The sequence below is a fragment of the Sparus aurata genome, chromosome 20 (genome assembly GCF_900880675.1).
Source record: "Sparus aurata chromosome 20, fSpaAur1.1, whole genome shotgun sequence".
Taxonomy (NCBI): domain Eukaryota; kingdom Metazoa; phylum Chordata; class Actinopteri; order Spariformes; family Sparidae; genus Sparus; species Sparus aurata.
The window spans coordinates 12,002,530-12,028,016 of NC_044206.1; the positions used below are offsets into that span (position 1 = coordinate 12,002,530).

The 25,487-nt window shown below is 39.6% G+C and overlaps 2 protein-coding genes across 12 annotated transcripts in view; one reads left to right on the top strand and one right to left on the bottom strand.

The window, feature by feature from the left end:
- LOC115571060 (SH3 and multiple ankyrin repeat domains protein 1-like) overlaps window positions 1-25,487 on the top strand; it is a 62,095-nt gene that overhangs the window by 407 nt on the left and 36,201 nt on the right. For 5 of the 11 annotated variants that reach the window (XR_003981873.1, XM_030400095.1, XM_030400089.1 and 2 more), the window contains exons 2-3: window positions 3,329-3,421; window positions 14,238-14,291. The gene's annotated coding sequence lies outside the window, so the exon portion shown is untranslated. Of the gene's footprint in view, window positions 1-3,328; window positions 3,422-13,603; window positions 13,991-14,237; window positions 14,292-18,748; window positions 18,778-25,487 lie in introns of those variants that run through there. The other 6 variants (XM_030400097.1, XM_030400093.1, XM_030400090.1 and 3 more) reach the window with 4 other exon arrangements.
- On the bottom strand, window positions 86-8,109 carry LOC115571064 (uncharacterized). Its single transcript, XM_030400105.1, has 8 exons — window positions 7,993-8,109; window positions 4,670-4,708; window positions 3,548-3,772; window positions 3,168-3,446; window positions 2,491-2,769; window positions 2,120-2,347; window positions 1,305-1,430; window positions 86-1,230 (listed from the first exon to the last, which is right to left on the bottom strand). Exons 1-8 carry the CDS (start codon window positions 8,024-8,026, stop codon window positions 590-592), a joined length of 1,851 nt encoding a protein of 616 aa, XP_030255965.1. The 5' UTR covers window positions 8,027-8,109; the 3' UTR covers window positions 86-589.

Here is a 25,487-nt window from a genome sequence, read left to right on the forward strand (position 1 = left end):
CAGCCTTAGGGAAGTTCATCTCTTTTAGGTAGGCGTACATTTTGTGATAAGTGATTTTAATGATAAACCAAAGAACCTAACCAGATGTTATCAATATATCTTTATTTCAACGCAGATAAAACAACAGGAGAGAAGCGCTCTCTTAAGGTGCATTTTCACTACAAATTAAGCTGATATCTAAAGTGCTTTTAGATTGAAATGCAAAACTGGAAAACAAAAAAACATTTCTTATTTGCAAAAATAGTACATTAGAACAAGATGTAAGGCAAGGCAAATACATTGAACAAAAAAACCAACAAATTCAGAGACTTTTCTTGATCTGTATGGGAATAATGCAATATGATTTGATTTGATATGATATGATAAAACATAAGCAAAATAGTTTTCCTGGGAAAAAGTGAATGTGCGCACCCTTTTCCCACCACTGAAAGCACATTTTTAATGGATCGAGCACTCAGTCCCCGTATGTGTGTATGAAAAGGCATAGAAAAGCTTATTTATTTGTTGAGAAATAGCTGTGTATAACGCCTTAATCTACTTCTTATCTTCCACTATCTCAATATTCCTCATCCTTCCCTACTAATTCATATCACTCTCCTCCACCTGCCCCCTCCCCTCCCAGGGTGTGATATACTCCCTCCTTCACTCCCTGTTTCTTCAGTGCTTCATACCCCCCTGCTCCTTCTGCTGCCCCCGCCTCTCCCAGGGTGTGATATACTCCCTCCTTCATTCCCTGTTTCTTCAGTGCTTCATACCCCCCTGCTCCTTCTGCTAACCCCTCCTCTCCTAGGGTGTTATATACTCCCTCCTTCATTCCCTCTTTCTTCAGTGCTTCATACCCCCCTGCTCCTCCTGCTGCCCCCTCCTCTCCCAGGGTGTCATATACTCCCTCCTTCATTCCCTGTTTCTTCAGTGCTTCATACCCCCCTGCTCCGCCTGCTGCCCCCTCCTCTCCCAGGGTGTTATATACTCCCTCCTTCATTCCCTCTTTCCTCAGAGCTTCATACCCCCCTGCTCCTCCTGCTGCTCCCTCTCCTCCCAGGGTGTGATATACTTCCCCCTTCATTCCCTCCTTCTTCAGTGCTTCATATTCACCCTTCCTCTCTCCGCCCGTTGCTTCCGGGTGAAGGGTGTCGTACTCGGCTTCCCTTTTGGCACCACCAGCTATCACCTCGTATTTGTCATCACCTTTGTCTCGTGTCCTCAGCGCCACATCCTCATATATTGGTCCTTTAAAGAAAAATGAGTGAAGTTAATTGCCTTCAGTGCGCTTACGGACAGTGACAAGAGTAGTATTTACTCACCTGTGGCATTTCTCTTCTTGTACCATAGACAAAAAACAAGTGTAGAGACTAAAATTAGAATGAGCAGCACGATGACCACAAACACGATTGCGATTTCGGATTTGATGTTTTTGATGGGAGGTGTATCTGAAACAGAAACAAAACATAATCCCTGTGACCATTTTAGCAACTTTAGGCAGTTTACTATAGAGGTCTGGCCATCAGCACTTCGATACATGAATTTTAAAAGCAACATTTGACATCTAACAGAGCTAGCTCCAACATGCCAGATAATCTGTAGCCAAACTGATGAAGCAGATGCAGTCTGATGTCTGAGGACTTTTAGGGCCCAGGATGGGTGAAGATCCAAATACCACTGGATCCTACAATTCCCATAATGCAACTTGTGTTATTTGTTAAACCCTTTCTGCCTATGTCTGTCAAATCCCATTTCCCCTTGTCTGTAAGAAATCATGACTCAAACAGTGTGTCCAGGAGCCAGATGCTTAAAACTGTGTAGAATCACAAGTAAAATGGTGTGGACTTTTGCATACGCTTTCTTTCCAACAGATCAATAAAGACGTTCCTATGCTTGATCTGTTTTATCTGTTTTATAGATCGGTGTCAACAGTGTGCATCGTCACATAGGCATGAGCTTCATTTCTGCAAGCTTCAACGGATGTACAAATGCCCTGAAACACCCATTTGCATGTTGATAATTATGCCCATTCCACACTCATTTGACCTGAAGAAAGGCAAAGAAGAAAAAGTACAACTGATCGTGTTTCATCAGTCATCAGTTACAGAAATATCAAAGTCCATTAGCAGGAACTTACAAACATAACTGCTGCTGAGAAAAGACATCCCTTTGTCCCACACAGCTCTGCAGGCATAAGCACCTCTCTGCGGTGGCATCACGGACCCTTTGCTGTAATCTTTAAGGTGTGATGGCTGACCATCAACATCACCTTTGTAGTACCAATGATAGGAAGCATCACTGGGACAACGTGGACAAGAACACGACAAGCCGTTGTTTTCAGACAGAACCGCCTTCATAGAAGCCACTGAAAAAGGACAAATGAGGACACTTTGAAACATGTCTGCTGGAGAGAAGAATGCATGTGAAAAGCATACAGTATCACACAAAAGAGGGGACTGAATTAAGAACATCAGCAGCCACTGCAGTCAAAGTTTTGGATATGCATACCTTGGACAAACATCTCTTGATCATCAGAGGTCATTTTGTACGGGTGCCCTCCAGTGCTATCCTTGTATGTGAAGGTGGCATCACACTTATATCTGCCCTTGTCAGATTCTGTCACGTTGGGCAAAGTGTAAGTAGGATTGGCACTGTCCAGTAATATTGCACCATCTTTGTAGAAAGTTGTGTGGCTGATTCGGTTTGTGCCCGAGACAAGGCACCTCAAAATCAGATTTTCCCCAGCTACAGCAGGCAGATGATACATTTCCAGCAATACTTCCTTGTCTGAAAGAAGATGAAGATTGTTTTATCTCCATAATTTAAACTAATAAAAATAAAAACAGTTGGTGAACGTAGTGGAGTATTTAGCAGTTAAATGGCCAGATAGTCCCCTCAGGAGTGGGTCCAGAACAAAAAGGGAGTTAGAAGTAGGGCTGGGTGATATGGCCTTAAAATGATATGGCCATATTTCTATGCTATATGACAATACATAATATAGATTTATATTTTTTTATTCATATATTTTGAAATCTTCTCTAAACATCTCCTAAATATAACAATATTTTTGAACAAATACCTCTATCGATATTGCAACATTTTGTAGGGATGACTATTTGTACTTTTACAAAATATGAAAATATACTAATCCTAGAAATTAAGCCCTATGATAAGAGTAGGCCTACCTGAGGTCCAGACTGTGATTTGGTTACTTCTAATTTGTTGATAACGGTCAGTACACCAGAAAATTGTCTCAGGAACTTCCAGACTCCTGGGTTGAAAGTCCAGACTGTCAGTGTTATCCTCCGTCTTCAACAAAATCTTCCTTGTCCTGTCTCCCCTGTAGACCCAGCAGTTCCATCTCCCCAGATACTTGTCATTGTAGAGATTCAGGACAACTGCACTTCCAGTCTTCATCACTGGGTGGCCTGTCTTGATGGTGAGTAAGGCTCTGGGAGCGTATGCTGAATGGTAAATAGATAAATGTTACTATTATTTGTGTGTACTCCTTTTACACTTTGGGAGTTTAAACTCCACTGTGCTAATGTTAATGTGGTATATTTACCATGGACGTCGATGGAGTGACTTTCACTTCTTTGCCCATTGCTTTCACACTCATAAGAGCCTGACCGGTCGGGAGTAGCAGATGCTACCCTCCAGGTTTTTGTCTTCACTGCTTGCTCGTTGCCGTTGAAATACCATTTCACTGTGCTTCCACTTTGGCTGTTGTCACAGCTCAGGTAAAACAAGTCCCCAGAGAAAATCTCTTTTAATGCGGGTGACACAGAGACTAAGGAGGGAGGAGACAAAGGTAAAGAAGACAAACGGTCATTAAGTTCTTATGTAGACATTCTGACACCTGGTACAATTTATGTAATCGGCAGAAACTACAAACGGCTGTTGTAACTTGGTACATTTACTCAAGTACTGTACTTAGATATAAATTTGAGTTGCTTTTTCATTCAACTTTTTACTTGTACTCCACTACATTTGTCTGACGGCCTTAGTTTCTATTTAGTTTTCAGAATAAGTTTTTTAAACCATTCCTTTCTAGTGAAAACCACGCATCTCCAAACTTGGTGATTTTGAATTTTCTGATGAACTGATCGTTGGAGTATTCCTTTATGAGTTGTGAAAATCCTCCTTGAGCTGATTTAAAGCTCCTATTTGTAATAGAGTTGATTTTTGAGTCTCATTCCCAACTCATGAAATGCAAACCATATGGTTACCAGGTTAGTAAGATTAGCTGGTCACAAAGCTGAAACAGGCAGTTTTTTTTAATCACTTTGAAGACAGTGATGCTTCAAACATAAGATGATCTTATAAATATGATGCATTGCTATAGATTTAACTATGCAACATTATTTTAAGTAGTTAAATTCACAACCACAAAACGACTACTACAGTAAAATGCATAGTTACTACGGTAATTATTAGCCCAAAAATTCATATATGATGATAAAACACTGACAAGGACCATTTTACTGCACTGTACTTTTACTTTTGATGGTTAAAATGTTGCTTAAAATACATACTTTTACTTCAATAAGGTCAATTAAGTGCTTCTCTTAATGGAGTATTTTAATAGTGTTATATTAGTACTTTTAACTAAGTAATGGTACTTCTCCCACCACTGCTGACAACTTGGGGGGCAGACTGCTTTTGCAAACTTGTGAGCACTTATTACCTTGTGGCTTTTGCTGACATCTCACCAGGAGCACGGACACTGAAACAAAATGTTAAGAAAAGTTATTCTTCAAGAAACAAATAGTTTTTGATAACACAGTCTACATTTGTCTCTGCTAGATCAGGTCGAATATCAAAATGGTGATTCACAAAATCTACTTTTTATGCAGCATCACACATCTGTGAACTTTTAATTGTAGTTTGGGAATAAAATAATCTATTTAGACTCAAACGGTGTTCCTAGAGCTGTGTGTTGTTTTTTCACATGTATTTTTAGTTAATGAAATTAAATTGTCTGTAGGTGGTGCTATTTTTCATGTTGTCTCTTCAGCCACAGGGCCGAGTACTGCTCATGGCTTTTTTTTTTTAATTCAATCTGATTTGACAGCTTAATTACATTGCATTGCTGTCCATTGATTCTTCTGTACAAAGGAACTCATAAATATGTTAAAAAAAAAGTTTGTGTGGTGAACCTGAAGTAAAATCGAAGAATAAGTGATCACTAATCTTTCTATAAAAGCAAGGAATCTCTGTCTGTCTGTCTGTGTGTGTGTGTGCGTGTGTGTGTGTGTTCCTCAAATATCTCTGTGGATCAGGATCGAACTGACCTGAGAGTTTCAACATGGCTGCTGCGTGGTTCAAGGGTGTGCAACTTCGCATTTGTTTGGACTGCAATGATACCTTTAATAAATGATTTCATAAATGCTTTACAAATTCGCAAGCATTGTCCACCGGAGCTACCACAGTCACGTGCGCACCAGAGCCAATCACTGCAGAGCCCACCGCCACCCCCCACCTTAAGAAACAAGCAGATTTATACCTGCAGCGGCGCGAGCTGGACCGGGATTTCGCCGGCAGTTCGGTCCCGTTCTGTTCTGTAATAAGGTGTTTTTTTTTTTATATGTTCAGCTATAAATGCCTTTGTGCGTTGGTATATCTGTGGACTACGGAAGAGGATTAGGGCCACATGTGAATTTTTTTTTTAGTTCTGACTTTAAAGTCAGAATTCTGAGAAAAAAGTCAGAAGTTAAAAAAAATGTACATGTGCAGACTTCTGACTTTATTCTCAGAATTCTGAGAAAAAAGTCAGAATTCTGACTTTAATCTCAGAATTCTGACTTTTTTCTCAGAATTCTGACTTTAAAGTCAGAGCTAAAAAAAAAATTCACATGTGGCCCTAATCCTCTTCCATAGTGGACAGTATGAGTTTCCAAAATATATATTTTTTAAATTTACTTTATAATGCAGGAAATTCAAATCAATTCTTAAATGCATGTATATATACCAGGGTTTCCCCTACATGTAATTGACTGTGGCGCACCGCCACGGCAAAATAAAAGCCGCCACACCTTCAAAATTCAGGCATAAATAAATCCAATGTTAGAGAAAGGAAATATTTTACCATCGTCTTTCACCGCAGTCTTTGACGTTAACTAGCATGTTAGATATTTCGCTTGATAATTAGCTAGAGGATTAAATGGTCACTTAGAGCAGAGTCCTGCACGGGTCACCGCATCCGACCAGTTTTCCGACACAACTTACATTCCGCACCCGAGCCGACCCGGTATAAATTGATACCGACGTCCAAAGGAAAATTGGACGGACGCAATTTTTAAAAGTGAAAGTAAGACAGCGTAGAGGGAATGAGTTCTGGGAGGGCGCAAGCACGCATGAATGAGCTCATATGAAATATAAATGCTTTTCATTTGTGTTGCTAATAATGACTGATGATAAGTGACGACTTGAAAATGGCAATCGTAAAACCCGACCCACCTCTCCAGGCGTCCGCATGTCCTGCATCTGTGTCCAACACAGTACATTATTTTTCACCCGTGCAGGACTCTGACTTAGATAGCTCCTCTTTTGAAACAAATAATAAAAATAGCATTTCTTTACAATATTAGAGTTCATGATGGCTGTGTGAGAGCATTATAACCAGAGAAAAAAAAAAGAAATTCCCTAAGTAGCCTATGACATAAGTATAAATATTACAGTATGATGACCCAAACTGATGACCCCCCCCCCCGCGCGCGCGCCACAGTCTCAGAAAATACTGGGGGAAATGCTGATATACACATATAAATATACACATTACTGGCCCAAAAATGATATAATTTAATAATGTTATTAGATCGATATCCAAGCTCTTTTTCAGTATATTTACGTGTAGATGGTGGTTGTTTTATTTTAAAAATGATATTCTTTACATTTATTGGCATTTGAAAGATCATGCATTTATCAACATTTATAAAAGTGCAGATAACGTTTTTAAAACATTTGTTAACTGTCTCATTTACATGCCAAATTTAGTTTTTCTGGCCTGCATTTATCTTTTTCAGAGTAACTGAATTTCTTTAATTTTAGTTGTGCCTGCATGAATGTATGTATGCATGTTACTTATGTACAGTTTTAAGCAAAATGTCTGCAAAGACTATTTCATCAGTTCTTAATGTAAAATCTAATATTTTGTTTTATTCATATGTTTTAATATGTCAATTTTAATATACATATTCCTAGTACAGATGCAATATATGATTATTATTTTTAAATTATAGATCAAATGTTAAACAGAAATGAATAATTTAACTGAATTGTTTGTGTAAATGTCAAGAGAACAATGTAAATACAGTATACTTGCAGTATACAAAAGCCATTGTCGCCATGTATGGGCATCTGTGTATGCACACACAAAATCAACTTTGATTTGAAAAAATTAAAAACTAAATTGTAATTTTTGCTTTAATTTGTAATTCGTTATTATCACATTTTTTCAGTGGGCATAACGTTGACTTGCACAATCACACAGCCTAATTAAAACATTCAGCTTACTGCACCAATGTTTGATTTAGGGTTAAGCCGGGACATTTTTTGCCATCTGTAAGGAAAATGACAAATTCATTGTATTTGAAATGATCGAGTGCCAAACATGACAAAGATACGATCAGAGCCCTTACCACACCTAAGTGATTTCTATGTAGGCAAAAAACATATTTATTGTATTTGTTAAAACATTAAATGCAAAATATTTTTGCATTTTTTCGCATGTTGAAAATTGCACTTAGTTGAATGTTTGATTAATGGCATCTCCAAGCTGCAGTGACTCCACCCAAGCCCTCACCCTTGGTTTCTGTGTTATACACACTGCAACATGTGATGTTATATAGATAAACATCAGTGTAAAGTCTCTATTAAATCTCAATACATTTCTGCCAAAAAACATGACATAGATATTATTATACTAACAAAAATGAAAGGCTTACAATCCTAAAACCACCTTAAACCCCAGCAGCAATCCTGGTTCATGTTTCTTTGGATCTGTCTTACCTGCCAGGAGCAGCAGATGAATTCCTGCCCTCATTGCCTGGCCAGTGTCTCACATGCAGGAGAAACAACACTATGACAAAAGTACTGAGAAGTGACCAGGCTAACAAGTTGACTGTTTCAATTATTCAGTCACCACATTGAGGAAGTTGAATGGGGAGAGGGCGGCGGTCTTCCTAGAATCTTACCAAAGTCACTTGTACAAGGAGACAAATGCTTGCAAGATTATTAGTCAGAATGAAACACAGAGATGACAGTGAATTCACAGTATATACATTCACCATAATACATGACAAAAGGGAGAAACCAGAAGTAGATGCTTAAGAAAGCATTTAATCTTTCCAGGCAGTTAAAAAGTTCCTTATAACAAATATAAATGGCAATATATACAAAAGCTTTATTTGCTTCCCCAAAAGCCAAACCCCAACTACAAGGAGGAAGTACAGTAGAAAGCAGTGGGTAAACTTGATCATACCATGACTAAAAACACAATACTACAAAAGACTAAGTAATTACAAAATCAAATGTCTAATTCAAGCTTAACAAGAATAGCAAACAATAGACCAAAAACAAAAGCCCACTTTTGTATGGGAAACAACAGATAAACCATTTAGTAAAACTCTAGATAACTCTAGAGCTTACATGAAAGACACCTAAAGTCACAGAACAATACAGAGGCAGGAGAAACATAATCTCACTGCATTGTAATTTAAACTGAATCCTATAAATAATTCTAGTAATGATAGTAATTTGTCCTTCGGAGCTAAAGGTGAACCTAATACTCCTTTTACTCAAAACTAGTTGTGCGTTCAGGTGGTCACTGTCATAATAAAAGAAACACTTCAGTTTGTCTGCGATACACAGCTTATCAGGCATCTAAGAGTAGAATATTAAGTTTACGCCTGACTTTTATCATTTACTTCTCGGAGCACACCTATTTGTCTAATTTATGTGACTGGCAGAAAACTGAATGCAATATGATCATAGTATGATAGATCTGATCATGCAAACAATACACCGGCTGCATTTTTAGAAGCATCTGGTGAAGCCATTAAGAGTTACAGTACTTGAAATGTTCAATCCTATTAATAATTGTATGAACAATATGAATAATAATTTCAGAAAGTTTATGAAATAGCCGTTAGTGTTCTCTTGACATCAAAAGTTTCACTCTTGCAGTTGTTATAAATAATCAGAATTGACCGTCTACTTTTGCTTACCGAGAAGACAGTTTCTGGGTCACAAAGGGGAAGCTGACTCATCATTTGGCCAACACTGTTAAACCGCTGGATGTAAGGGTGTGAATGAAACAGACGTAGAAGCTCTGGGGTGAAAAGAGAGATCTGAAGTAACGTGACATTTGTCACTTAACATAGGACAATGTTGTTAACCTGTCCATAACCCATGTGTCAAGGTCCGGTTTTAAAAAAAACCCCTGATGATGCATAGCATGTCGTTTTAGGACAGCACTTTGTAACAAGTGGTTGTTACTGGACCTGTGCTGGTCATCCAAGGACACTGAGTTTTAGGTGTGAAGTGAGATACTGCTGATCTCTGTGGATGATTACAGAAAGCAAACTGATGTCTGCTCGAACAACTTCTGCTTTTCTGCAATGTGCAAAAGAAGAACACTTTTTATAGAGATGAGATTGTAAGTTTCTGACTCCTCTCCTGCACCTAAAGGTGTTGTATACATGCTCAGTGGCTTAAATATCCGAAAGCAAAAGAAAACTATGCAGACGTCTGTATCGAAGCTGTTCTACTCAAAAGGCAGAAGAGTCATTGATAGGTGACACATGACAGACCAAAAGGTAGTGGTTTTTCTTGGTGGTCTGTTTTGTTTCTCAGAATTCAAACTAGGAGTCAGTTTCACTTGTGCAGTAGCAATTGTGCAAGAATGCGGTAGTTGTAGACATACTCTACTGTAATCCCTTTTCAACAGTAAAATGTTTTCTCACCCTGTTATGGTTATGGACTCTATATTATTATTTCTATGTGTTTTTGCTGTTTTCGTGTGTCTGAGTCTCCTGCAGAGGCTGGGTGTGTGTGGCGTCCTTGATTGGCGGAAGCTCCTGCGGCTCACTTACCTGCAGCTAATCTGCTCATCAGCGCCAGCTCAAAAGAGCTGCTCTTCTCTTCCCTGGCTGGCCAGATGGTTAATATCTCCACATAGTGATCCTGGCCTTTGGTTTCAACGATCACCTAAACAAATTGTTTCACATCCTTTGTTCTCTCATATTTCCATGATTGTCAGATTTGAACTTTTTTTAAGAGGAAGAGAATACAAATCCAACCACAGTGTGAATGTTGAAACACACATGTTGGGCAATGTTTGTCTGTTATAGGAACTGTTTTTTAAAAAGCAAATGGAAAAGGGTGAAACATTTATGAGATGTTAAAAATCATTCTGAAACGTATTTTTTAATGTTCGCGTGTAAAAGAATATTTGAGATCTCTGTTTCAGTTACTTTAAATGGCCACCAGAGTCCAGTACAGCATCGGTTTTCCTTGAGTCAATAATGCATGAATGAGACCTTAAAGCAGGTTTGGGCCCATATTTCATTGACTGTGTCAGTGTACAGTAAGTGTAGTGTGTACAGTGAGCAGGTGTAACTGTATTTAGGGCTGTGAGTAGTCTCAGTCTAAGTGCAGCAGGAACAAGTAGTAGTTAGTTCTGTGATTAATATGTATTGTTTGAGAAAGATTTTCAGTAAAAGTACTCTGGCAAAAAATATCAATCACATTTATATTAATGAGTACTTAAACGGAAAATGTTCTGATATCACTTTATGTTTGAAGCTAGTGATTTCGAGCAGTACTTTCTCTGTGCTTCGCAGCTTCGATTTCATAAATCAATAGCTTCTGTCTCATCCTGCCCTCTCCTTCTGTCTCTTGTTCTGCTTTTGTTTTCTTTTCAGCCTAACTCTACCTCACCCAAAGCAAACTAACTGCACACACTAAAACACACAGGGAAAAAAAAAAACATAAAATAAAACCTAGCCAGCATTTTCTTACTACTGTATGCTCCATCCATCTGCCCGTGACCCACTTTTCTCTCCTTGCCTTTGGCATGAGAGGTGTTAACACAGAAAGCAGGAGGAAAGATAGTTTCTGGTAATAAGGGCATTGGGTAGTGAAGGCAGTGGAAGCGCCAAGGTAGGATGAAAGTGGGGTGAATATAAACCTTGGAGTGGTGCACCATTAAAGGAGAGCACCCACTGGAGCTCTTATCAAAGGTTACAATGCAGATGTCATGTCGTCCTTGAGAGGCTGAATTTGTCAGTGTTCATCTACATCTCTCAACAGAGAGCACTATTGTGTGCATTAATGTATTATAACCAAGCACACCTTCCTCTGTCCTCCATCCTTCTCTTTGATGGGCTCTAAAAGCATAAATCAAGCATAAGGGCAGTTTTTCACTCAAGCACTCCAACTGTGCAAAAGAAATCAGCTGAAACAGAATTATTATATAAGGTAACTTGGTATCTTCACACATATCCAACCTTAATGGTACTTAATGTGTCATATCCAAGGTAAGTTGCTGGTTACTTCAGTTCTGTTCTACAACTTTTTCTTTTGAATTTCAATTATTGGGGGCATTTTGCCTTTATTAGACAGTTTGAGTTTGAGTCTAGACATAGACAGGAAATGTGAGGTGTAGAGCTGACATACATCAAATGCCCCAGTGTGAACTGTTGTGGTTATTTCTAATCTATCTCAACCACCGAGCTAACGGACGTTCATAGGGTTGAGTTGTTGTTTTGAGTTTTCTTTCCCCCTCTTGAAATCTGTCCGTGCAGCAGTTTACCATGTGACAACAACATATGCCAAGTGTAGATCCCAAACATTCACCCAGTGGGACACAGATAATGGTGCAGTCACGCCTCTGTGGACCTGAGCTGCATGACATAGGCAACCTCGCTATCTCTCCGCCATGTTGTCTGTCATGTTCACTGTCTAACTAAAAATATCATCAGTAACGTCTGTGTATATTTTTAACATTGCCACAAAGTGTGTCCTGCTGTACCTAATGTAGGGGTGAGTAAGAGAGAAAGAAATAGGCGAGGAGAGAAGAGGTGACGAAGTATCATCAATATGCTGATGCACATGTAAAGATGTGTAAAGAGCTTCATCACACTGGTCAGCCATGGTTGTTTGAGTCCAAGTGAACCCAAACAGAATGGCTCAACTTTCTCTTGTTGTTTCATGTTATAGTGCCTGCAGGCTGCAATGCTAACCCCTAACCCTTACCCTAACCCAGCCTGTGTTTCCATTAATTTCCAAATTTTCAAGTGACTAATTCCACAATTCAACGATGCATGAAACCAATAGTAGAGTCTTTTGCAAAGTGCCTGCGTTCGCATACTTGTATTGAAGTTTCAGGCTCAAACTAAACTTTCTTTAGTTTTTTAGACATAATTTTTCATCCCTTTTTGAGTGTGGATACTGTCAAGGAAATAATGTCTGAAAATGGTGCCATTACCCCCATTTAAATAATTGTCGCATCTTGCCCCTCTCGACAACAGCAGATTGTGGGTGTTAGGAACATCTATACATACTTTTGCTTACAGACGTAGTTGGCCAACATATCTCAAAGCTGCTGTAAGCACTGTTGGCGTTTTGGCTAACTTCCTGTCTGTTTTCAGCAATCCCCTTCCATACTCTTTGTGTCACCACATTTGCTTGACTCCTTTCTTTTGTTTGATGCAGCTCACATTGCCTCTTTCTTTTCTTCAAGCATTTTTTTCAATTGGCATGTAGGAAAAATGCCGCAAGGTGTGCTGGAACTGGTAGTTTACCCTGTTCGACCATTTTCTTTCACTGCATAAGTGGTGGGAGGAGAGACACTGTAGTTCAGATCATCGGTCTTTAGATTTTTGGGCAGGGAAGTAATTAAAACCTGGCCATATGATGACATTTTGAAAATAATGACCAACCCTTGAGGTCACACATATTTTTGTTATAATAGTAGATATTAATTTGGTCCTACATCAGTCAATCAGTGTAATTCCAAAATTTGGATTTGCAAACCAAGGTACATCCGCTGGATTGACAATGTAGCAGTTACATCCCTACCATTTCAAGTAGGAATTTGACGTTGGCTTGCAGCTCTCCCATCATTTTAATCTGTGTATGTTCTTAATTGGTTATCCAAAGCACAAAAAAGGAGGTCTGTGGACCATCCAGTGTAGCATGGGCATTGTTTCTGAGGCTGTTGAGTCTCTTTAATCTAATTTTCTTAGGCGGTAAACATAGCATACACAATGCTAATCAGAAGACAAAGAAGACACTTTGAATGACCGTCATTCCTCTCCATTTGTTCAAAGTCGTGGTCGGTCACTATAGTAGCACAAACTGTTCCAGAGCATGTAGCTGCTATATCTGTCACCATCTTTTATTAACGCATAGGTAATAAGGCCACATTCCATGAATGCAAAAAAAAAAGTCCAAACAGTTTTCCTTTATTTTCATGAGGACCTCTCTGCACCAAAGACACAAGTGGAACAATGAGGTGGCCTGAATCCAATCGCTGTCCACGTGACACAAGTAAAGATAAAGGAGGGGTGGGTGGGATCATATCGTGGGACAAGTGTGAGTGCGGTTGATTGATGGAGTGACTGAAATAACGAGCAAGAGAGAGAGTGGGAAAAGAGAGAAGGGGAAGAGTGGTTGAAATGCGATGGAACAGTGAGGGACAAAAAAAACAGAGAGAGGGGAAGAGAGAAATTAGGAAAACTGGGGATAATTGAATAGAAGAGCACTTGGGCGCAAAAAAAAGGCAGAGAGAGCATCCGACAGAGAGGGTGAAGAGTCAGTACACAGTGAAAGTACAAAGAGAGGAAGGAGAGCAAAGGAGAGAGATCAATCTGGCAGCCGAAGTAGGAGAGGCAGGAGAGAGAGAGAGGGAGAGCACGCCACGCTGGAGAGAGAGTGCGTGAATGTGTGTGTAAGATAGAGCGAGGGAGAGACAGAGAGAGAGACGGCTAAACCGGGGCACAGAGTAGGTGAAAGTGTGTGAGTGTGTGTGTGAATTAAAAAGAGAAAGAGAGGCTGCACGTTATAGTGGCTCAGGCTGGCTCACCACGATGCACATTTAAAGACTTGAAGGCATGAAAATGTGATTTTTGGAAGAGAAAGTCACTCTCTCTTTTTTCCCCCCTCATCTATATTTTATCAACTGGATCTTGCTCTCATTTTGTAACCCCCGTCCTTTTTTTTTTTTTTCACTCTCTTTGTGGTTTATGAAGGAGGTCACTGCGGATAAAACGAGGAGCAACACAGCCCGGACTGCAGACTAAAAGGTATTTACTTTCCTAAGTTTGTGTATTTACTCAGACTTTTGGTTGGGATTAACCACAGCTGTGTCTATCTCACAGTCAAAGACATGTTAAGTGTTCAGCAGCCAAAAAATTATAAAATGAGAAGATAAAACTGGCGTGTGAACTATGAACGGAATTTGAAAGATGTGAAGTATTGGGCATGCAAAGAAGGAAAGAAATAGTCCTGAGCAGCAAGGTGTGTGAGGGTAAAAGCCAAAGCGCTTCACGAGCAGAAGTGGGTGCTGCTGAAACTGTGGCAGAGGGGGGGGGGGACGTGTCCTCTGAGGCCTGATTCCCATGTTTTATGGAGGTGGGGAGGAAGAGTAAAGTGGGACAGAGAAAGACAATTACAAAGATCACAGAGCCTTCAAAGAGAACTCTATAATAATCGCACATATCACTCCAGAACAGCTTCAACGCTGATTACTGAGAGAAAACTGCTCCACTGTGGTGCATATAAGCTTTATTGGTGAGGGTTTAAAGCAGCTGTAATAAAGCAGATTTGTTTGTGTAGTTAATGTGAATGACTGAGGTTGAATTGCATACACATTAAGGATACTTTCTGACTAAAAGGATTGCCGCCAGACATTTTCTGCTTGACACAGTGGGCAGTGACGGTGGAAAAGTTCATTCCTCTAAATGAGGCCTTTCATGCTGAAACCGACTTTATGGCCATAATTGGATCCCTTGTGACTTGTTAAGACCCTGTTTCATGTCGATTTATCCATGTTCATTATGATTCATAATTGCACATTGCAGTCTTTTACAACCGCTCCTCCACAGTTACAGTGCAAAGTAGGTTATGACCTGTTGTATTGCAGTGCACAGAAGAAAATTAGGGCAATAATTGATGCAGGTGGCATAAGCTAGAAATTAGTCTGTGAGATGTTAATACTTGTGCTTATGTAAAACCTACATTTATGTAATACCTATTTTAATACTATCTAGACACTTACAGCTTTGTATTACATTTTACAGAATCAATCGAGAGCTCATCAACACCCACATTTCACACACTTGTGTAGCTGCGACTTAGCAAAATCGCTACCTGCTCACAGCATTCAAGGTGTCAGCTGGTGGAAAGGTGGAAACCCTCTAAGGACCCCAAAGAACTGACTCTCTCACGCACACACACACACACACACACACACACACACACACACACACACACACACACACACACACACCTAAATGCAGAAGTCTGTTCCAGCTCACTGCACTTTAATCCTATAGATACAACATAATTGACTCTGCACATCCTCCTAAAACCTGCCCCTTGTGGTGTAATGCACAACAAGCAATATTGGCTCTAATAGCATATTTTCCCTCGGAGGAGTGCACCTGAGGGAATTCATTTGGAAAAAGAAGAAAATAAACGAGGCAATTTAGAGCAGAGTGGACACAGTAAGATGAATGGCCTCCTAACAAACACAGAACAATTGATCATAATGGAACAAAGGAAGCCAGAGGGACTTAGAGCGATTATACGTAATGTGTGACTAACGCCAAAAGAGAATGTGATTATGAAACAATTGAGTGGAAGATGAAAGACATGAAATTCACTGAAAAGCTTGATGTGTCAGTGAAGGTGTGTGCCTCTTGGATTCAGGAAATTTCCACCGCCGCAGCTTACTTATTTCCACTCCGTCCTGTCCTGCTGTTCTTTCCTGTGCGGTCCTGTTCTGCCCTCTCCCATCTTGCAGGAGTCAATAAACAAGGCCAGTCAGTGTAGCAGATGTGACAATGATATGTGGTCCAGCAATTCTCCAGGGTTTGGTATGGAGAGAGTGTAAAGACAAAAGACAGACACGCTGAGAGAATATTTCCAGTGACAGCTCACTGCTGTGGAGGGAAAACAGCTAGACTCTGTAAGCTGCAAGCTACTACTGTATCTTTGAAGCAGAAATGCAAAACCCACTACAAAATGTTCCTTAAATCAGTCCAATGGGAATATTACACTGGGCTACAGCTGTATGGAGCCATTAAAAAAAGTAAAATAAACACATGAGCCCATTCAAATCCACACACTTGAATAAACACACGCTCATCAGCTCCTAATTCAGGGATAAACACTGCAAAATCTGTGCAAACAAATACCACAGACTGCCTTCTGTCTCACATCTAAATTGTCATCATCAAATAAGTAATTCATTGTGTAAATAAAAGTTATCATCTAATATGATTTTTAATGATCTTCTAATTGTTATTTGACAGAGTCTCATTGTTGTGCTCATTAAGATGGAACGCGAGAGAGGAGCTGTTTCCCCTGACTCTGCAAGCTTTTCATTATTACATACAGGGAGATTTCCCCCAGGGGAAAGATCTGGCAGATTGCCGTAAGCCATGAAAACAGAAGCCGGCAGAATGCGACACATCAACCATTATGAAGAGCTCAAATAGCTGCGGCTTTACCATTTCTGAACACAACTTCAAGTTAATGACCGAAAAAATACATTCACACTCCTTTTGCACAGAGGGCTCAGAAAACAACAACTGGCTTCTAGATTCACTGATTAATGGGACTTTACAACAGCAGTGTGTACCTGACAGCTTTTAAAGCAGGACTGACTTAGTAATTCAAAGTGATGACACTAGAACGGGAATAATATATCACTCATTAACCAAACTGCTTGCTGATGTAAACCAGATGGCCCCTCAGCCAGCAAGATTTGGCTATAATATCAAGGTAGTGTTGATCTGATAATTGTCGAGAGTAGGTGTAAAGAACACATGGGCTGATGTTGCCGTATCGGTGTTGTCCCTGGGACATCATTATTAATGTTGCTCCACAAGCTTCGACAAGACCGATCGCATTTTTGTAATGTTGTAGTGTTGCACCTCTAGAAGAAGACCAGAAAAATAGGCACATGGGAGAAGTTATCCTTTGTGAAATGTGGCCCCAAAACTTAACCTATTCAGCCACGATGGCTTGCTCTAGATACAGGAATTGTCGTAAAATTGTGTAAAATATTTTGACTTTACCTACATTTGATCAATCACTACTTGTGACTTATTAGTAAGCATATGGATGATAAAAAAAAAATGTTTTATGGTCATCGTCATAATCAATAAATGGATGTGATCATCAATGCAAATGTGACTCAGTAGATAATCATGCATTAAAATCTTGTGAATAGCTGTGAGGAGAAAGTGCCTGGAGTATAAGAGAATGAGCTGTTCCACTGAGATATGTGGGGACAAAGAGAAGTATCAAAAATAAGAATATCCGGAGAAGATGGCAGGAGAAGATGATAGTGTCTTAAGGACAGAAAATTGTAGCAGTAAGTGTGTGTTTACAGTTAACTGTGAATACTGTTTGAGTTTATCTCTCTCCACAAATCATGTGGTTGGAAGTCTGAACCCATCTGGCCCAGTTGTTTCCACGAAATGAAGATCCTGGTGCAGCATTTATTATGATAACCATGATATATGTTGTCCCAAGTCCCAAAACTATGATATCACAACAACATGATTAGTCGGTTGAAACAATGGCCTAGAACAACATTTATTATGATGTTCAAAGAACAATAGCAGGTGATATCAGATACACCATAATGCACATGCCTTCCTTCAGATATCTTGGATAGAAAGCTAACATTTAATACCTTCATTGCTTTTTCCATCGACCATCTAACCACGGCTGCTATGGACGTGCTCCCCTAAAACAAGTGTATTTCATGCCAAATACTTAGGGTGAGTGAGAGTTTCTTCACACTCTCTCTTGACCTCCTAGAAAAGGGGGAAAATCTGACAGATGTCCAGAATCTATTTTTCAACCGAATCTTAGCGATCTTTTTTAATGTCCTCTTACTTCTGCTTTCGAACTTACATACATACACACACATACACATATATATGTATGTGTATATATATATATATATATATATATTTATTTATATATATATATATATATATAAATAAATATATAAAAATAACACACACACACACACACACAGAGAGAACCTCATTGACTAGAGGGTCCGTTCTATGTGAACATACACACCAACAGAGTGATGTGGCCAACTAGATGGCTCATGGGAATTTTCCCTGGGTGATGTATTGTAAACAATTCAACCTGACTTTTAGATAGCAGCATCTACAGGGGATTTCAAAAGATGAGATTGTGGATCGTGATTGTGATTAAATAGATCATGATAGTGTTTTTTTTAGCCAGATCACCCATCCCTACCTCCTAGGCTATAAATGATACTGGTTTCTGGTAAAAGTTTATTAGAAATGGTTTTATTTTGAGCATATAGCTACAATAGTCATAAGTATAAAGTGCAAAGATAAGAATGAAGGGTCTTTCTGTCTGTTGAACCAATTACATGGAATGGTGGACAAACTCTAATGGGACCTGACAGGCGTCAACATGGTACTCACTTTGTCAGCCGTGTCTAATAGTATTTATTAGTATCTTGTTGACTTTTGTCTCTCAGTGTTACCTTAATGTCAAAGGACGTGCAAGGTAAGTGGAAGTGTCACCAGTGGACAGTCTATTTGTGGTTGTTTATCTGCCATGAAATTCACCTCAAAGCCTCAAACCTGCGCTTACCTCCATGTGTCCGACTAGTTTGTCTGTGGCCTGCTTTCATTGTATCTGAGGCCTAAGTCGGGAGCTCTTGGACAAGTATAAAAGACAAAGATGTAAAAGTGATTCCATACAAGGAATTCTATGGATGTTCTTTTTTATTAGAAATGTTTTGACCCTGCATCTGTGCTTCTTTACTTTTGTTGTGAAACAGAAGGCAACCTGCTGCACGGTTACCTCTGAAGCCTCTGTTTTCATGACATTTTAATGCATTTTTTGTCATTTCATGTGTACTGAGTGAAAGAGGAGTTTGTGCTTATAAAGTCAGCTATATTTTACTTTTGAATGTCTTATTATGTTTTATTAGATGCTAATAGTCCTGGGATATGGTGTAATTCAAGTAATTGCTGAAGGGAACACTTTATTACAAAACAGACAATAAAAACAACATTGTGTCTTATATATAAGCCTGCAAGCATTAGCTCATAAATCTGCAATAATAAGATCCAATAACATGTGAAATATTAGTTTGTTCGTTGAGCTTCATTAATATTATATTAGAATTGAAGGTGCAGATGAAATTGTGTTTGCATGGTACAAGGAACTTGGAGTCTGTATGCCACAAGGGGGTTGAGTGATTTGTTGACGTAGTTGCAAGTCACGTGTGAAGCTCGAACAGAAATATTTGATTGTTTTTTTGATCGATGACTTGTCGTATTTTCTTTTTCTCTGTCATCCATTTAGAGCTTGGAAATGTAAGGCAAAAATGTGAAACACAGATTCACGTAATTTTGGGTCGTGAAAATCTGGGGACCTGAAAACGAAGCCATGGGCCAGTTGAGAGAAACCCTAATTTAGGGATTTCTGTTGTATAGTCGGACAAAGAAGCTTTAGCTACTCTATCCAACAATGTTTACAGCAATGGGGAAGTCTCTAAAATAGCGCAGGGGATGTTCACTCCTAAATTTGTGCTGCATTGAGGTCTCCCAGCCCATCCAGCCAAGTTTAGCCCAGGCGAGGCCCTCAGCGCACGCTCCACCTGACCCAATTATATCCAGTCTGAGGGGAAAGATAGCCCACTTTGATCTACATGAGACCGCCAGCCAAGCTCCAGCTGACTGGTCTGGCACTTGATGCAGTTTTTTGCCAGACATTTTTCCAGAACGGATGTGTTTGAGAGCTGCGAGTCAAACTCGCAGCACAGTCCACAAGTCAAACTGTGTGTTTGTGTGCGCGTCACTGAGTGATCATGTGCTGGGAACATCAGGCGAGTGGTGCGTAAGGTGTGAAGTAAGCTTTGGCTGCTTTTTCCTAAAAAAGATCATCCTTGGTGGGGTGGCGATGGGAAGGATTGAGATGCAGCACAGATCAAAGGGGCCGGATGTTTATTGTGAATCAGAGAGCTGGAAGTAATTATTTTAATGATGGACTTAATTACTGATTAGCAGGGTTATCATTCTTTGTTTGATAAGCATCCAATATGCAATTGACTGAAAGGTGCCTGTTGTGTTGGATAGGAGACTTTCTCTGCCCTGCTTAAGGAAATCAGGATCTTTGGTAGCATAGTGGATGAATCTATTGCTGGTGTTGTTATGTGCCTGCAAAATTGATTCAATTAACCACTTGCAGTTCATCAGATTTTATCAAGCAGAGATTAAATTACTGCTTGAAAATGCCAAGCCTTGTCATCATAGCAGAAAAGCCTACAAATCAATAGATTTTTAATGCTCATGTTCATCTTCATCATAGACATTGTAACCTAAATGATTTGTCGTGTCCTTTTGAAGTTGATTTAATGAGTGCTGATGCTATAGGGTACCTATTATCATATCTCGAGTTAGCTCTTTCCCCTTAAACTCCTACAGCAGAGCACCGCCCCCAGACCTGATGGCTAGTGCTGCACCATTCATATAAAACTCCCCCCCAATTTAGTGACTCATCCAATCCACCCTGTGTTAGAGGAGGCCTAGAGTGTTCTTGATGGTTCCTCGTCACTAGCGATGTGAAAAAGGCTGAAGGGTGGAGACCCAGTGAAAGAGAGGGATATAGAGGACAGAACTTGGCCGCTCCACTTTCGCAGGACATAAAAGTGGGACAATCTGTTCCTTGGATGATCTCCAACTCTACTTTCTGGGGACCGATACACTGAAAATATATCTATACACATGCTCTGTCCTACATAGGGAGAGAGTGAGTGAGTGAGAGAAAGAGAGACATTGACAAAAAGAGGAAATGAGTTAAACTGACTGTCCATTAGGCCTTTATAGTGCATTGTGCTGGGACTGTACTAATGAATATTTATTTGAGGGGAGATACCCCTGCAGCACAAAGGCAAACCTCTATCACAACAAACTCTATAGAGCATTCACGGAGATGTGTGTAGTGACAGTTAGATATTTTAACAAAAGATTGCTAATAAAACGATTTCTTGTGTAAGATTCTGTGAAAATGGGAGGAAACATTAAAGTCTTTAAAATCTTACATTATTTTGCATTGTGCACAATTTGCATTGCAGTAAACTTAAGTTGGACTTATCAGCCAACACATGAATAATGTTTTGTTTATAAGGAACCCCAAGGACTAAAGCAGCCAAACGAGCTCCAAAGTCATTATTGCAACTTTGCTAGGCTTTGCAAAAAAAGCAACGTGTACAGAAAAGGCAAGAGACAAGAGATACCACTAATCTCTCTCTGCAAATCCCTCCATCTATCCATCTTTTTGTTACCAGGTGCTCAAGGAGGGTATCCATCTCTGTCCTTGTTAGCATGATTAATCAGTTCCTGATTCTTCATCTTCCTTTCACTCAATTTCCTATCTGTGGACTCACGGCAGCCCAGATCTATCGAAATTCCTCTGTTTGAGTCTCCACATGGCTTCTAATCATCAGAAGTCAAGCTGCCGGATTGGCATCCCACGGGTAGCCTGACTCTCCAACTTCTGAAATCTTCAGATGTTCCTCTTTTCTACTCATCTCTACATAACATGACTGTTAAAATTTTTTAGTTTTGAGTTAGAAGATCACGAAAAAAAGCAATTGTATGACATCATTTTTGGTGAAATTATTTTTCCTTATGTTAGTGGTGAACAGATCCTGTCTTGGTCCACGTCCAATATAAGTGATGTGGGACACAATTTTCAGTGAGTGCATGAGTCATCTGTGGCTAAAATGAGGCTTCAGCAGTCAAACTTAGACAAACTAAGTATGTTCCAATGCATTAAGAACATGAAAAATCTGAAACTACTCTAAAATCAAACTGTGCAGAGCAGATCAATCGTCAGGAGACCTTCATCTTCATCAGGTGACCTTTGTTGTCATGGCAACACAAATAAAAACGGTTAACTTTAACAGCCTCGATTTACGCAACAAAGCTACATGCTTAGATTTGGTTCAATAATGTAAGTAAGCTAGGTTAATTTATCTGCGCGTGGTAAGTTACATAGGTTAACTTATGGAACAAGTAAATGATTTTTGGTGTCACAACGAACAATGTTAGCTACATTGAGCTAGAAACCCAGGGGCTAACTTGTTTAAGAAATTAGGCTGAAAAACATAAATTACTAATTGTTAATTTGATCTCCCTCCGATAAACGCGTTTTCAGTTCTCACTCTTGCATCAATGTATCTTGCATCCACTGTCAATTACTAGTTAATGGGAATGATTATTGAACACTTGCATGCATAATTGGGCTTTGGTGTAAACTTATTTGTCCACAAATGGAAAAGACTGGGCTGGTATAACCCCTCGAATCACGCATTCACAGATGAACCTCAGACAAGAATTTTGTCTCACAAAATCTTGGACTGCAGGACTTAAAATTGTGTCCAGCCACATTAATAGAACCAAATTATATAACTGCATCAGCTATAATGTATGAGAAAAACATTTGAGTCATTAAATATTGCATACCGCAAGATAATGGTTGCTTTCTGTTTGTCTGTGCTCTGTCTGCGGTGGCCTGCATTTCCCAGAGTCCACCATAGCCTCTTAAAAACTGCAAATCACAGCAAATTAAGGAATCCAATCAGATATCAGTTGTTTTTTTTTGTTTAATGTCACTGCCCTTTGTAAACAATAAAACATAAGCCTAAATTCTTTATGACATTACAAGTAACCCGTACTTAGGATGTGCAGGGTGCCCTGACCATTGGTGAATATAGAAGTAAAATATAGGACAATTATCAAATAAAGTCATATTGACAGAACAAATCAAGTGAGTGGTTGAAAAAAGAAGAGATTTGGTGTAAGACAGGGAAAAATTTGTTTTCTATCTCTGAGACGATGCCGAAAGACAGCTCTGTTAGGAGAGTGAAATTCATTCCTCTCTCCTACCACAGCTCTCCCAGGAGAAAGAAAAGTCAAGACTGGTTGGAGAGATGATGGCCAGCCCAGGGACAGGAGAGCCAAACAGCTGGCAAAAGAAGTCTGAGCTATTGTTTTAGCGTAGGAGTTGAGTGACAAGACGTGGAAGGCAAAGACAAGACAAGCCGCTTCATCCGTGATGGTGGAAGAGAGCGTTTCAGGACGTGTGATTGGGGTTGCCATATTTAGAACATGACATCAAATAGCATTTATTTTACTATAGATCTCTACGACTCCGTTCATGCTGCTTTCATCATTACGTTACTGTAGATTTTGGCTTAGTTCCCCCACTCATCTCTCTTCCAGTAACGGTCTTCCTCTTGCCCCCTTTTTTTCCCTCAATCTGATTACTCTGCTTTATGCAAACTGCAACTCTTTGTATTTCTCCCTTGTGTATTCCCCTTTCGCTTTTACTTCCCAATTATAAGGTTCCTGTCTACTCTCAGCCTGTCCCTCTAGTTCCTTATCTGGCCCACTGCAGACTCAATGTTGTTCAATATTTGATGAGACTTTGTTCATAAATCAACCTCCTCTATTCTCTCCTGGTGTACTTGAATGATTGTGTTAATCTCGAAAACATGCAGTTAACATTCTGCTCTTCGTCAGCTATTGATTAGAGTGGTTTCTGGCCTAAATGAAATATTTTGAACATGGCTAGCAATGGGTCCTATACTTTGCAGTCTCCTACAAATACTGGTTAAATGTATGCTGAATATTGATTTCAGGCCATTGATGGCCTCTCTTATACTGTAGCTATAAATAACCACTGAGGGCCCCACATTCACTGCCTGTGATAAAAAACCTTAATGAAAAAAAGTTTTATATTTGATAGTCAGCCTCACACTCTCCAAATTCCTTGTTTAATTCTTTATTGGATCACTTTCTGCTCATATATCCTAGATACCATACAACCCAGTCCTTGATAGGCATTAGAAAATTGATGGATAGATGGTGAGAGACTTTGTTCTCGAGTGGTCAAGATTTTTTTCCTATAACCGTTCTTCAGTTTTCTGGTCTTCCTTTCTGTTGTGGTTCACTTACTCTGACAGACATTGTGTTTGTGTGGCCCACCCTGTCACTCTCAGAGCATCTTGGGAAATCGACCAAGGTCAGTCCTCTACCCTCTGTGGTATGCCTCTTTCACCCAGAAATGCTCAACAAGCAGACTTCCTTTTAGCCAGTGAGACACACACAGACCGGGATTGGACTGTTCTGCATCAATCATCGAAACAGTGCTGACATTATAATTATACCATCTATAAAATGTTGCAATTACTGCCATTTAAAGTGTTGCTGGACTCAATAAGGTTTTCTGTTTCTGTTTTATTTTCCAAGATCAAATTTCCAGGTCAGTCTTTCTTGATCGCTTTTTACAAGGTCTAAAAATGTATTCATTACATTTCCCTAAATCCAGGCTCTCAAACTGAACCTGCCTCGACCTAGTGGTTCCCAACCTGGGGTCACAAGAAAAATGCAAGATGCAAGGGTTGCAAGATGAATAACAGTATAGGACAGTATAGAAAACACTGAGCTCTTTTTCACACATTTCTCCAACCTTTGCTGTCTTTGTGAATTGTGAAAAGATTGGAACCAGTAGCCATCTACAACGGATGACAAGGGGTCGTAATTTAGGCGTTGCTTTATTGTTAAGGGGCCACAAGCCAAAAAGAATACCGTAAGCCATACCCAAATCTCAAGTTTGATTCTGATGGCTTACCTCCGATGATGACTCACCTCCAACACTTTTTTTATTCATCTTTCATTTTGAATTCAAACCCCCCCATCAAGGAAGATCAAAGATGTCCTCTTACTACAGAATTTTAGATATAGATAGACACCGACATTAAAAAGTTGAAATGGGTGAAGTGAAAAATATTGATCATCTTGTCACAGTGCAATGTTGTACTGCTTACCACCCATCCAACCACCATGTAGACCAAGTACACCCCTGATGACAGTGGCCTTCCCTAGCAATACAATGCCCCCTACCACACCACAAAAAAGGCCCACGGAGTCAATCTGAACTTCAAATACCTCTGATCCCCATCCGTGGGCAGTGCCAGGACAAGTCTGATCCAAGGAGACCACAACATGGATTGCATTGTTTTTGCTGTAATTGTTGTGAAGCAGTGGTGGCGGGGGTAAATTATGGTTTTTGTTCCGCCTCAGTCCCTGTTGGTTTTAGTTTAATGGATTACAACACTTTTGTTTGTATTAAGTCTACTGATCATGATTAAAGGGCTACTTCTGTGCACTGGGCCTTATGCTTGTTTTGTTATCCTGATT

Bases quoted from the DNA above. Each gene is read 5' to 3' on its own strand.
- LOC115571064 (XM_030400105.1), bottom strand. From the start codon at position 8,026: ATGAGGGCAGGAATTCATCTGCTGCTCCTGGCAG. The intron at 4,709-7,992 runs GTAAGACAGATC...ATTTTGTTTCAG, and splicing joins TCATCTGCTGCTCCTGGCAG to TGTCCGTGCTCCTGGTGAGA. The intron at 2,348-2,490 runs GTATGCATATCC...GTCCTTTTTCAG, and splicing joins TCAAGAGATGTTTGTCCAAG to TGGCTTCTATGAAGGCGGTT.